The sequence below is a fragment of the Mytilus galloprovincialis genome, chromosome 2, assembly GCF_965363235.1.
Source record: "Mytilus galloprovincialis chromosome 2, xbMytGall1.hap1.1, whole genome shotgun sequence".
Classification (NCBI taxonomy): Eukaryota; Metazoa; Mollusca; class Bivalvia; order Mytilida; family Mytilidae; genus Mytilus; species Mytilus galloprovincialis.
Window position 1 is genome coordinate 102,444,926 of NC_134839.1, and position 14,721 is coordinate 102,459,646.

The window sequence follows — 14,721 nt, forward strand, 5'->3', positions numbered from 1 at the left end:
AATTCAAATTTCAAATTCAGTCAGCTTTAAAGTTTAACTTATGTAAGTGTTTTAGAATGAAATTATCTCAAGGAATAACTACAAAAAGTTTTAAACGATTATTTCTGTTGCAATTAAACTAAGAGATATGGATTTGCCATTTAATAAACACCAGTATGATAAAGTTTACACAACCAAAAACACATCTAAAAAGCAAATATTAGATTAAAGAATTTTTTCTTTTTTATATAATATGACAATGATCGTGACAGTTCCCGTAATGCAATAACAATATCATCTATTATTTACTAAATTGTAAATTTCTTTTTCTACAAAAACATCAATATACATAATAACATTGTCATTATACAATTAGATACCTTATCTTATCTATCTCTGGTAATTTAATCATTGAAATCTTTTTTAAGAAAGGAAATAACCAAATAAAAACAAATTAAGATGCATCAAATCAGACAGGAACGCCAAAAACAAACAAAAAATAGCAAAAAAATAACAAGGAAAGAAATTAATTTATAAGAGAATAGGTCAGTATATACATTGTGACAGCATGGATATAAATTGTTTGTTTTGAGAAAAAATTCAAGTAAATTGTGTATATCTGTATGGCATTAAGATATTAATTTTCAGAAAATAGGAGATAGAACTTTGACAAAACTGAACTGTGTGACTTAGTAATAGGCATAACCAGATGAAGCTTGGTGACAATACCAACTTGTTATATTTAATTTTTCTAAGGAAAATTAAATTAAATATGTGTTGGGTTTTAGATGGATAGAGATAAAACAGTGAAACACCACTTGATTTATCTTGTTTGGAGCAAGAAGAGAATTAAACTTCAATATCTTTGTATTTAACAAATCAAATAGGTGTCTACAACATTGCTATGTACAAATCAAATTTCAGAAAATGTTTTCCATCCATTTACTGAATTATATTTTACTTTATAGGCAACAACCAAAATAACATATATGTATACTGAAAGAGAAAGCATGTTGATATTGAAACAAATATATACCTTACTAGACCAGGTGAAGTTGATAACAAATATATACCTTACTAGACCAGATGAAGTTGATAACAAATATATGCCTTACTAGACCAGATGAATTGCAATCTAGGAAATTACAATCTTATAACAGTCAATTAATGGAGAAATATCTTCCCCACATACTATCATAGACTTACTCTATACCAATTTATCATTATTAATTTAAACTGAAATCTTGTCTTTGTCTTACCAGTATGAGTGACATATAATTATTCTGATAATCAGGGATAGGGAAAGTCTCATTTAAACATGTCCAGCTTTAATAGTTCAATGGAATGTTGTGAAAAATGATGTGTAAATTATTTGTGACAGCTAGAAGACTCTGTACTACAATGTAATGTTAACTCTGTAATGGTATCAGACAGAAAGGCAATTATCAAAGACAACTAAATATGTCATCACAAAGTACAGATTAAAGTTTACCAAATAATACTTTCAGAACTGTAATGTTCTTTTCATTAGGCTTATGATGTAATATGCTAAACTATTATGTGAACATTTAATTTGGTGAATCTTTGACATAACACAAAATGTATGATAAACTGGAGGCTCCTAGGAGGCTGGATCAATTGTTTGTTGTAAAAATATATGCAACATTAAAATCTTTAGCACCCTTTTTTCTTTTTTTCTTTTCATTTTTTTCTTCCTTACAAAAACCATGGAAGTAATATTGAAAGGAATAACATCGTCGTCACTTCAAAGGTTTCATCTGCATTACTGCCCATCTTTTGATGACTCTTTTATTGGTTCAATATCTGGCATGGAAGTTGATTCTCCACATGTGATCGATCAAATCACTGACACTTATGGGTCATTTTCGTGTTCACGGAGAATTACAAACAGACAAGTTTTTGTCGTATATACGTGCGAAGTAACCCGAATAGTCCATTTGTTACATTCCGTTGATGTACGCTGCCGAATATAATCATTCATTCAATCTTTATTTTAGTCCAAATTTTTCCTATTTTTGGTTAGTTTGATCTTAATAGTTTAAACCGACAGCTATCATATACGAAATTGGAGAACAAGGCTGGGTCACCTTCAATTTTAATATTCACAGACAGCTTGAAAAACATTTCCGTTAGTTAAGAAGATGATTGTACAAAAAATACATTTGGACCCCTTTATTAAATACGAGACACCTAAGTCTTTCGTGTATTAGTCAATTAAAATATTCACAATTCTAAACGGTTGTATCCTTCAATTTAATTTGTTATTAAGTTTTTGATACATAAACTAATTTGTGTAAAAATGAATTTGCCGTAAGACAGATAGATTCAAGCCCATTTCGTCAGTTTGTTATAATTTTTGCTGTAGCTTGTTATATTTATACAAGCATTCCACAATAATAAAATTGAGAATGGAAAAGGGGAATGTGCCAAAGAGACAACAACCCGACCATAGAAAAAACAACAGCAGAAGGTCACCAACAGGTCTTCAATGTAGCGAGAAATTCCTGTAACCCGGAGGCGTCCTTCAGCTGGCCCCTAAACAAATATATACTAGTTCAGTGATAATGAACGCCATACTAATTTCCAAATTGTACACAAGAAACTAAAATTAAAATAATTACACTTTTTAAAAAATATATATATTTACGAAAATATAATCCCCATTTTAGTTGTCCAGTTTCAATAATGAAATCAATGACACATATACATAAATTTAGAATACTTGAAAGTAAATATCCTTTTTTTTTCAATCTCGATAAACTTTGCACATTTCAACAGTAAAAAAATCTATGTCTAAATTTGTCTACATTATTTTGTTAAACATCATGTGAAACCTAGTCGATTCATCAGTATTTAACTGTTTAACTCGGGATCCGCTTTTAACCGAAAAACACTTTTAGAGCAGTTTAAAACAAACGCTAAAAAGCAAAAATATGCTAAAACAAGGATTCGTATAGTAAGACTATACGAATCCTTGGCTAAATTAAATACAATTTTCCATGTTAAAAGTTGTAGTTCGAACAATTCTCATCCGTTTTTCAAGTTTTTTACATCATACAACTTTATCTGAAGGTAGAGGATTAATATGATACAGCACCACCTTCTTATTAATAAACCTTGAATTTCACACAGGTACTATATAATTACCGGACTCGATAAAATCATGTGACTGATAAGAAATTCCAGATGACGTTTTACAACCGCGGTATCACAGATAGTAACCAAAGGAGTCTTACCACTTAGACTATAATTGGATAAAATCATATGACTTTAGTACAGGGCTCTGCAGGCCGTTAATACATGCTAATTAGTCGATGTTATTCCTTTTAAATATTACTTCCATGCAAAAACTAAGGACTTGATTGGTTATTTCAGTTGTTTACAAAAAAAATGATTTTCATTTAATGATAATATGAGTCAATTGTCAGTTTTAGTCATGTTGAAAACCTAAGTAATTGGCTGATTAATGTTTATATCTGCCAACAGTTTCTCTCTATTTTTCTATAGTTTTATAAAAAAAAAACACAAACATGAGTAAAATCATCATTGGCCAGAAGTACAGGGGGAGGGTTGAGATCTCAAAAAACATGTTTAATCCTGTTGCACTTTTGTGCTTGTCCCAAGTCAGGAGCCTCTTGCCTTTGTTAGTATTGTTTGTTTTTTAATTTTAGTTCATTTTATATATTTTGGAGTATGACGTCAATATTCACTAAACTTGAACACTTTTTTATTAAGCGGCCTCTGGGTGAAGGATTTTCTTGCTGCATTAAAGACCCATTGGTTGCCTTCAGCTGTTTTCTGCTCTTTGACTTATTCCCCATTCTCAATTTTACTATTTTCATATCAAAACTGTAAAGGCATGATATCAAAACAAAACAATTTGCGTCATGATGTCATTATATGTAATTGGATATCCTGCAATTATCATGCTTTATCCTTAAATATTTGTTAAATAGGGTCAATTCTTTTTAAAATATCAAATTATCATGCTTTATCCATAAATAAAGTTAATTCTTTTTTAAATCATCAAAAGATATTATTTTGTCTCACCCATAATATAATAGTGTATATTGGATACATGTTTCGTAAATCCTATTGGGTAATTACTCCTCTCGCTCATGGGTACAATTGTACTACATAATTAAAGGTGCGGAAAATGTACTTTCTAATTGATCAATAATTTACCCTAAAACATTTAGAAATTACAAATCATTAAACATTTAAAAAGCTACCTCGTTATATTTATTACCAGTCAACTAATTTTCTTTTTTGCCCATCGATTTATTGTTAATTAGCATGCAGGATTGACTATGATGTAACTTATGAGATACTGAACACTAAAGTCAGCTGGAAAGGGTACATTTTATTATATTTATTTAAATAATAGCCTTGAAGGAGGATTTGAAAAGGGTTTGCAGAAAAGAGAAAAATGTGCAAAAAATGCAGAATATAAATAGAGGGACCAAAAGTATTGCACTAGTCAAAACAATGACCATATTTATAACAATTATTTTTCAGGCCATAAAAATATTGAAGGATGTCTTTTGCATGCTACTCTTGGAATTACATGTACCACATTCATTTAAAGGTTGAATCTCTGTATAAAATATAGACAATGCAATTTCCCATAGGAATTCCTCACACTTTTACTACAAAGTTTCATAAAAAGTAATATCTTAGTAGGGAAAGTTCATATGCACTTTTTTTTCTGAGATGAAAAAAAAGGGGCAGTGTAATCTGGGATTTCAGGTAAATCCTAAAAATAAGGAAATTTACACCTAATTCCTAAGCAGTGTAGTAATTACAGTCATAATTCCCAGATAAAGATAGAGATTTCAAGTGATCCATGTAATTTTGACCAAACATTACACAAATTCCCTATCCTTGACAATATTTGCAGGTAAAAACAGCAGCCTTTTTTTATGGCTATTTAAGGTCAGGGAATATGTGTTAAATTCCCAATTTTAGGAACTACATGTAAAACTGGAATTATAGAGATTACATAAAATCATAATAATTATTAGGACTTTACATTCAATCCCTAAATGAACCAGAGATAACTTGTAATCCAGTATTAAGCTTTTTACTATAACATAAATATGGTAAAATGAAAAAAAAAAAAAAAAAAATCCTGTTAAGTTTTATATAGATCTATGAATTTTTCATTCATATTTGACATTAAATCCAAAACTTCTTTCTCAGACACATTCATATTCTTAATTCCTGGTATGGAAATCAGGCATGGATATATAAGAATATGAATGTTAAAAAAAATCATTTTATCCATCTTTCATTCTAAAGGTTGTTGAAGCCTATTAACCAAAACCAATAGAATCTTTTAATACCTTTGTCAAATAATATTCCATAAAATGTAGGTTAAGTTGACCATATTTTCTATTAAGTTCTGGTGCTTACTGACAAAACTATCATTCATCTTTTACTAATAGTTCATACCTGTCAACTTTCATGATTTAGTGTGTACTACACGATTTTGACCCTCTGTCCAGATTACAAGATCCAGATTGTGAAAAAAGCCCAAAAACACAATTTTATGAAAATTTACCTAATAGGAACTTTTCCCCCAAGGAATATTGGCTTTATAACAAAACATTTTGACAGATAATCAAATGGGAAGACAAACTAATAAATGAAATTCTCTCTACAGATCTATAAAGCAAGAAGATGACAATTACTTAAAATATCAAGCAAATTCTGAACAAAAAACACCTAGTAATGTCAACAAAGAAATTGGAACATAATCTGGTTTAATGGTGTTTCTTTAAAGTACTGCTATAAAAGATTTACTTTGAAATTTATCATGTGGGAACCATTTTTCAAATTTTAATGTCCAATTTTTTATAGTAAATGAGAAGTTTGCATGCTAGTTTTAACATCAAATGCATTTAATATCATTTATGGTGATTAATTTTCATCTGAAATTTATGTATTACTCCTACATCATAAATTATATTCTTCAATAAAGATAATGAAAATATTAATTACTCAAGCACATGCTAAGTTTGACAGAGTCAACAGACTATCTATAATTAATAACTTACAGCAAACAATGGACCGATATCAACATCAAATCCAAGGTCAGCAAATCCTGTGGCTATGACCTTGCCACCTCTGTCATGGCCATCCTGTCCAACCTTAGCAACCAATATTCTTGGTCGTCTTCCTTCATTTTCTGCAAATTGCTGAAATAAAGTTGATAATTCAAGTAAGCAGCGACATATTTCATTCAATTACTTTAATACTAAGAAGTGAATTGTATTAATGTGGTGAGAAAAATCTGAGTAACTATCATCAATAAATGGCGAAAAAAATTTAAATAAGTTTTGTATCATCCTCCATATTAGTTCTATCATGGAAGTATTATATTGACAGGAACTACAACGATTTATTAGCACTTATTTATAACCCGGGGAGCTCTGTAGAAAAGATATGGAAACTGACTAATTAGTATGTTATCGTTAATAGCCCTTTGTGACCATGTGCGATGCCGCCGTCCTAAACTGACCAGACATACTTCTTATCATCACGTGGTTTTTATTGCGAAAGGTTATCTCTAATACCTGTCAGAAAACCCCTTTGTTTATTTCAATCTCGTCTGTGGTCTTTCAGAATTATTCAATTTTTCAAAACAAATCGACTGATGTACAAAACAAAAAAATCGGACGAGAACTTTGAATACTACAACGTTTTGAAATGGTGAGTGACAATATTTCATTAGTTTGTGGGGTAAGTTTAAATCGTAATTAAGGTGTGTTCCGGTTACCGCCGGTTAAAAATAAATATATTTGATAAAAATAAATACTGTGAAGTTTTGAGTAATCTATATAGTTAAGGTACTGGATAATCCTGGAAAGTAGAAATTTCCAGTTTAAAATACGAAAATTAATCGAACAAGTACCAACATCAACAAAATACAGCAGAAGAAAACAGAGATCTCACTTCGTTGTGTAGCTATTTATATAATGTTGGTTAATATCTTTTTAATTGTGAATATAAAAACTTCATGTCTACCCGCAATTGAAAGACCTTTCCGATCATATAAAGCCATGGTCAGTATTTTATCATTTGAACATGTATGACTATGCCAATACTAGCCAAGATTTAAAAAAAGTCTTATGACCCGAAGTTGTTTTCTCACAAGGACAAATCTTAAAGTTATCAACTTCTACTGTAAATCTAATACTTTATATATTCACTTAAAAAACAAGGTTTAATGTCTATATCAAACACGTAAACTGAAACTGTTTTACAGTGCACTTAACATATACATGTCCATGAAATCAGAATTCAGGGATGTATATTTGGCAGTCAGGATATTTCATATATAATTATATACGTAAAGCCTTATTTAACATGGTGTTATACCAACCCTGGATTTGGAGTAAGTCTTATAATTGCTCTATAATCAAATTGTCTTTTTTAAAATCTTGATTAAATCGGCTCAATTTTCAATATGTACAGTCCCGAATATGAATGAAATACATGCCACTGGACGTAAGACAAATAACTTTCAATCACAACTTATGATGTGCTTTTTCTACCCTTCAACCCTTTAAAACAAATCCAATATAGTCTTTTTTGTCAACAGATATGGTAAATAATGGACCCAGACTATAACTGTCGTTTATGTGGAACTACAGAAAAGAGAACTGCTCACCACCTACCATACGAAAATTCAAAATATGCTAGAGACATAAAACTCTCACTAAACAAATTATGGTCAATTTATAAAACTATTCACAGCATATCCAATCCAAGGGTCCATCGCTGCCAATTTGCAATCCAACACATTGTATGTGATAAAATTTTATTTTGCACTCTTTGCTTTTACATTCGATAAGATGTGACGAATCATCCGATTTACACGAACAATATATCTCACTTTCAAAATGTGAGGAAAAAAAAATCATCGGGTATATTATTTGTCTCAAATTCATCCATTGTCAAAGTGTTTCTTTTGAATTAATGATTGTATGTCTCGTTCACATTCATCTATACACGTGTGTATAAACTGTTTCCTTAGGATTTATGACAACATCCGCTTTCTTCGTGTATTGCCGTACCCCGGAAACAACCGACACATGACTTTATCGCAATGTGCCACACGCTGGTGTATTAATATAGTGCCATGTTTCAAGTTAATTAACATGTCATTAAATGGTACGCGGCATCGCAGATGAACCGTTTGAAGTCGGGTCGTAGTAGTTCCTGTCAATATAATACTTCCATGGTTCTATCATTCCTGTAAAAATTTAGGCTGGCATGTTGCCTAAGTAGATGTTCATCTATTTCTTATAAAATTGATGACAAAATGAAGATTTCTTATTTCTAATGTAAGAAAAACAAATATGTTAAAATACTCCCTACATATATTGTTATTACTTTTGCTATTTCATATGCTAGAAAGTCACATAATCAAAAACTCACATTTTTATTTTACTCTAGCATATCTAAATTGAATATCAATACTAGTGGCATTAATAAATCAAACACTTCCGTTTAAGAACTCTTGAAGATTATATATAACAAATGTATGCATTCTAATATCTAGATTTTAATACAGTTTCTCACATTTTTGTAACCAATCCTTCAAAAATATATATATTAATTGAATTTTCTTCCTTGTTTGATCTAAATGACTTTGTATCAGCCAAACATTTTAAACAACAAATGAAATTAATTCTTGAAAATTGATAACATAATTTAAAAATGAGTAGATGTGAGTGTAAGAAAAGTGTGTGGGTGTAGGTGCAAAACCACCAAATCATAGTAAGTCACATCCAGTTGCATAAGTCAAAAGGGTCGTTTAAAAAAAATCACTTGTATTTGACAGTTGTAGGTAAGTTATCCAACATTTCATTGCAGTAAAAGAGTTCTGGGTCATTAAGATGGCTATTTCAAATCACCATTATTTTTTATTTTGGGTGTCTATAGAATAGTTTGAAATTTGAGGTTACATGATTACTAAAGCTTCCACACACGTACACTAGAGGCTCAGTGGAAAATGTTAATAAAAATTTTCAACTTTTATGAAAATTGTTAAAAAATGACTATAAAGGACAATAACTCCTTAAAAGATTATTGTGGCCAAGTTTGGATTAATTTGGCCCACTAGTTTCAGAGGAGAAGATTTTTGTAAAAGATAACTAAGATTGACGAAAAATGGTTAAAAATTGACTGTAAAGGGCAATAACTCCTAAAGGGGTCAACTGACCATTTCGGTCAATTGACTTATTTGTAAATCTTACTTTGCTGAACATGATTGCTGTCTACAGTTTATCTCTATCTATAATAATATTCAAGATAATAACCTAAAACAGCAAAATTTCCTTAAAATTACCAATTCAGGGGCAGCAACCAAACAACGGGTTGTCCGATTCATCTGAAAATTTCCGGACAGACAGATCTTGACCTGATAAACAATTTTACCCCATTTCAGATTTGCTCTAAATGCTTTGGTTTTTGAGTTATAAGCCAAAAACTGCATTTTCCCCCTATGTTCTATTTTTAGCCATGGCGGCCATCTTGATTGGTTGGTCGGGTCACTGGACACATTTTTTAAACAAGATACCCTAATGATGATTGTGGCCAAGTTTGGTTTAATTTGGCCCAGTAGTTTCAGAGGAGAAGATTTTTGTAAAAGTTAACGACGACGGATGACAGACGATGGACGACAGACGCCGGACGCTGGATGCAAAGTGATGGGAAAAGCTAACTTGGTCCTTCAGGCCAGGTGAGCTAAAAATAGGTGGAAATTTGATTGGTTAACTTCCAGTGAGGGTTATTTTCTTATATGCAATGAAAAGTTATGCGAAATTTTGTCAATAGTAATGGACAGGATAATCCCTTACTCATGCCAAGTATTTCTTTATTTGAAACAAAGATAAATTCTGCACAATTTTTTGAAAAATGTGAATTGAACATAGACTAATAGGGAAGAATCAATGGTGGTATATCACCTGTAACTGGAACACTTGCTTTATATTTCAGGCTAAAACAATTCCCCAGATACATAATGATTTAAATTATTTTATACAATCACAACTGTTTTCAGAGTCTAAAATAGTCCACTTAATCACATAGACTGATGAGATAAACGACAGACATACAAATACCCACAAAAGTATTCAAAGATTCATTCAATATCACTCCACAGGTTCTCAACATTAAAAGTACTTCACAAAACATCATTTAAACGAAGCAATGCTGCATCTTTCTTGGAACAATAACTTCAATGGGTGTATAAACAGTAAATAATAGATTACTCATGACAGAAGGTACATTGACAAATAAATCTCTGTTTACACATCAACATTTTCAATGATTAAAGAAAAAAGATAATTAACTATTGATTCATTTAATTGTTGTTTGCTTAATATCCATAATAATTTCACCATTTTTTTTATAAATGATATTAAATGTTGTTATCAATATTACTAAAATAGATCAGGTATCATTGTTATATAATCCATACTTTTTATATTGTACATCTGTGCATTAATTTTGTTTATATCTTAACCATTATGAATTTAACTAATTCTCAAGCATAAAGATAGTTCAATTTTGTTCTTTGTATGGATCTTTATTATTTTATTTTTCACGTTCCTATAAAGCACTATAAAAATAACACATAGCTGAGAGAGTGATAGATCAGATTGTTAACCTGAGAAAACATTATATTTTGACGAGGGGTACAAATCTGTTCTATCACCCTCTCAGCTATGTGTTATGTAATTCATTGTACTGAATGTCATTATTGTCTTTTATTTTTGAATTTTATGTTTTAAGTATTTAACTTTGATATCACAACTTTACAATTATATTAGAAAAATCAACAGAAGTGAAGCAATAAAATTGAAAATGGAAATGGGGAATGTGTCAATTAGACAACAACCCAACCATAGAACAGACAACAGAAGAAGGTCACTGCTGCGAGAAATTCCCACACCTGGAGGCATCCTTTCAGCTGGTCCCTAAACAAATATATACTAGTTCAGTGATAGTGAACTCCACACTAACAAATTGTACACAAGAAACTAAAAGGTGCTTTATTTTCATTGTATGACAGTCTCGGAAAAAGTTCTGAGACCTAATGTTAAACTTGAGCATTGTCTTTAAGTATTTCATGTAAATTCAATTTATTGTCTTTTAAACTATCGATTTTTGATTGGTCTGCACGAGAGGGTGACATTAAAAAAATTGTCAAAAAAGCCATGGGATTGAGTAAATTCTCTCCCTTGTATTAGCCTATCAAAAAATAGTCATTTTAAAGTGAAGTATACTGTTATTTTATTACATGATAAGAATGTCGTTTTCTTATGTTACGTTTTGCATATTATCATAATTATTGAAATGAGTTACACGAGTTACAGACACCTGAAAAAAATTGTCCATCACATGGTCCAAGCATGTTTTGTTAAGATTTTTCGTTTTATATTTTTTAATAATGTTTCTCAAATTTTAGTATTTTTTAATTACCAATTGCCAATTTCTTTATTCACTTAAAATATACCTAGACATAATACAGATAAGGGTTTGATAAATCACTGATAGCTATTATGATACAAATTACTTGTATATACTTCATTTAAGGATATAATAATTATACTTTATACAAATTCCTTATATCATTCATTCATTCCATTGGATACACGGCATTAGTTAATTTCTACTAACATTTCATAAGTCCCACCCACTCACAGCAACGGGTGTTAATGCCTAAAATAAACACCTGCCTTAGCCCAAGGATTGTGGATTCAGAAAATTAACACCTGCTAAGGCCAAGGTTTCCGTCATTTTGTTGTTGTTATTTAAATAACTGAAGACAAAATGACAGTGGAATGTATCCAAGGAAGTGACATTACATATGGAAAACTAAAGTATAAGGCAACATTATGCACAATTAAGTCATTACACTTATTAGTAAGCTATCTTATTTTATGACTTTATTTTTTTACAATCCTCTTCCTAATAACATAGTGCACACTTCAATCATAAGGCATTCAGTATAATAGAAAAAAACATACTGCCACAAGATGAAGGTGTTAGGGTAATTAACACCCTCAGTGGAAATATTATCACCCACGACTTTGTCTTGGGTGATGATTTTTTTCTTATTGTGTTAATCTACCCTAGTTAATCTTGTCCAGGAATAGATTACCTTAGATGTATTTGGCACATCTTTTTGGAATTTTGGGTCCTCAATTATGTACTTGTTTGGCTTTATAAATATTTTGATGCGAACATCACTGATGAGTCTTATGTAGACGAAACATGCATCTGGGGTATTAAATAGTAGTCCTGGTACCTTTGATAAATATTTATACATGTACATGATGTTTATATTTATTATGACTGAAACTTTTACTGTAAACATCCAGGTAGATGATATGGATGGAATGGCAAAAGCTGTTGCTGCAGACATACCGAAGCTGAGAATAGAAGACTGATTTACACAATTACAGAAAGCTCTTGTGGAAAATATTGTTCACTCATAGATATGATGACCAATAATTAAACACATAGATATGATGACCAATTATTAAAAAACACATAGATATGATGACCAATCATTAAACACATAGATATGATGACCAATCATTAAACACATCTAGATAAGATGACCAATCATTAAACACATAGATATGATGACAATCATTAAACACATAGATATGATGACCAATCATTAAACACATTGATATGATGACCAATTATTATAAACTTACCTCTACCCTTTTAATAACTTTAGAGATATCATCAGTGTCACCATACTCTGATTTATAAGCTCCGCTGACCATTCTGTCACTAGCTACATGTCTTCCATATATCTACAACGAAATTCATACATCAAATGACATATTCAATATTCATACAGAGTAAGAAAATATACTAGATGCACATGAGGACCCAAAATTGAACTGTTATGTACACAGTAACTTGTACATAACCATTAGCTCTTAAGGGTCTATAGCATACAATATAATACATTTAATGATTAGCTCTTAATAGATGAACTATACCAACAGACTATAAAGGTACTTTATTACTCTCTATACATTCACCACTTCCTGTTATCTGTACACCTGTATTTATATAGAAGATAGGTTGATTGCAGGATACAAACTAGTTATTATCTATGGCTATTGCAGTAAATATTTCACAATTTTAAACAGGATTTTAAGTATTCAAAATACAAAATCTCCTGGGATTTGTAAGCAAACGGTCCCAAGTCATGAACCTCTGGCCTTTGCTAGTCTTGTTTAATTTTTTAATTTTAGTTCCTTTTATATATTTCGGAATTTAGTATGATGTCCATTATCACTGAACTAGTATACATTTTTGTTTAGGGGCTAGCTTAAACACATCTCCGGGTGCGGGAGTTTCTAGCTGCATTGAAGACCCTTACATGACCTGTGGCTGTTATCTGCTCTTTGGTCGGGTTGTTGTCTCTTTGACACATTATTTCCATTCTCATTTTATTGGTTAACAAGAATGTGTCCAAAGTACATGTATGCCCCACTTGCACTATCCTTTTCCATGTTCCATGGACCGTGAAATTGGGTAATAATCTAATTTGGCATTAAAATTAGAAAGATTATACTATAGAGAACATATGTACTTAGTTTCAAGTTGATTGGACTTCAGCTTCATCAAAAACTACCTTGACCAAAAACTTTAACCTGAAACTCCCACTTTCATTTTCTATGTTCAGTGGACCGTGAAATTGGGGTCAAAAGTCAAATTTGGCTTTAAAATTAGAAAGAGCATATAATAAGCAACAAGTGTACTAAGTTTCAACTTGATTGGACTTCAGCTTCATCAAAAACTACCTTGACCAAAAACTTTAACCTGAAACTCCCACTTTCATTTTCTATGTTCAGTGGACCATAAAATTGGGGTTAAAAGTCTTAATTTGGCTTTAAAATTAGAAAGATCATATAATAAGCAACAAGTGTATTAAGTTTCAAGTTAATTGGACTTCAGCTTCATCAAAAACTACCTTGACCAAAAACTTTAACCTGAACGGACGGACGGACAGACGCATGAACGGTGCTACAGACAAGAAAACATTATGCCCCTCTACTATCGTAGGTAGGGCATAAAAACATATAATCAGGTACCCATTCATATACAATTTGTTCTCATTCCATATAAATTGGCACTGACAAATATGAATGGAACAAATTCTTTCGAGGATGTAGAAAATTTTACTGATGATATTTTACCATGAATTACAGTAGCTTATCTGTGAATAGTCCATATCAGCTACTAACATCTTTTACAGACACTGACCAGACAATTGTTGTACAGTATGTATAAATACTAAATAATAGTCATCCTCTGTTGCAAACCATAACACATTACTTGATATTCAGATTTTTATAATTTTCTTACAAACAACAGATACTTCTGATTTGCAAACCTATCATAAATTGTTATATTGATATAATATTTAACAAGTAATTTGTGCAAATTCCTTTTTGAGATAAATTATTCTTCAATCTAAATGTAAAGAAGCATAACTCTAACCATAAAAGATTATTTACGAAGTTAGATAATAATATAAATATATTAAAATGATAAAGATGTTTCACTAATTCTTTTAAAGAATCATATGATCAAGTTAACATTTTGTTGAGAAGTTGGATCATGTCATATGTTAAAATAAATTTGTTCATGCATATTTATTTCTTTACTAATAAA

At 30.7% G+C, this 14,721-nt stretch overlaps 1 protein-coding gene and 1 long non-coding RNA gene across 2 annotated transcripts in view; one reads left to right on the plus strand and one right to left on the minus strand.

Moving 5' to 3' along the window:
• Nucleotides 1–14,721, minus strand: part of LOC143065186 (methylmalonyl-CoA mutase, mitochondrial-like) — a 63,867-nt gene that overhangs the window by 18,438 nt on the left and 30,708 nt on the right. The window contains exons 16-17 of the mRNA XM_076238606.1: nucleotides 12,744–12,845; nucleotides 6,060–6,200 (exon numbers count right to left, since the gene is read on the minus strand). Of these exons, the coding sequence (XP_076094721.1) occupies nucleotides 6,060–6,200; nucleotides 12,744–12,845 (243 nt within the window). The remainder of the gene's footprint in view (nucleotides 1–6,059; nucleotides 6,201–12,743; nucleotides 12,846–14,721) is intronic.
• On the plus strand, nucleotides 6,588–7,838 carry LOC143065187 (uncharacterized). The gene is made up of 2 exons (XR_012975418.1): nucleotides 6,588–6,714; nucleotides 7,607–7,838. It is a non-coding gene; the product is annotated as an uncharacterized LOC143065187 (long non-coding RNA).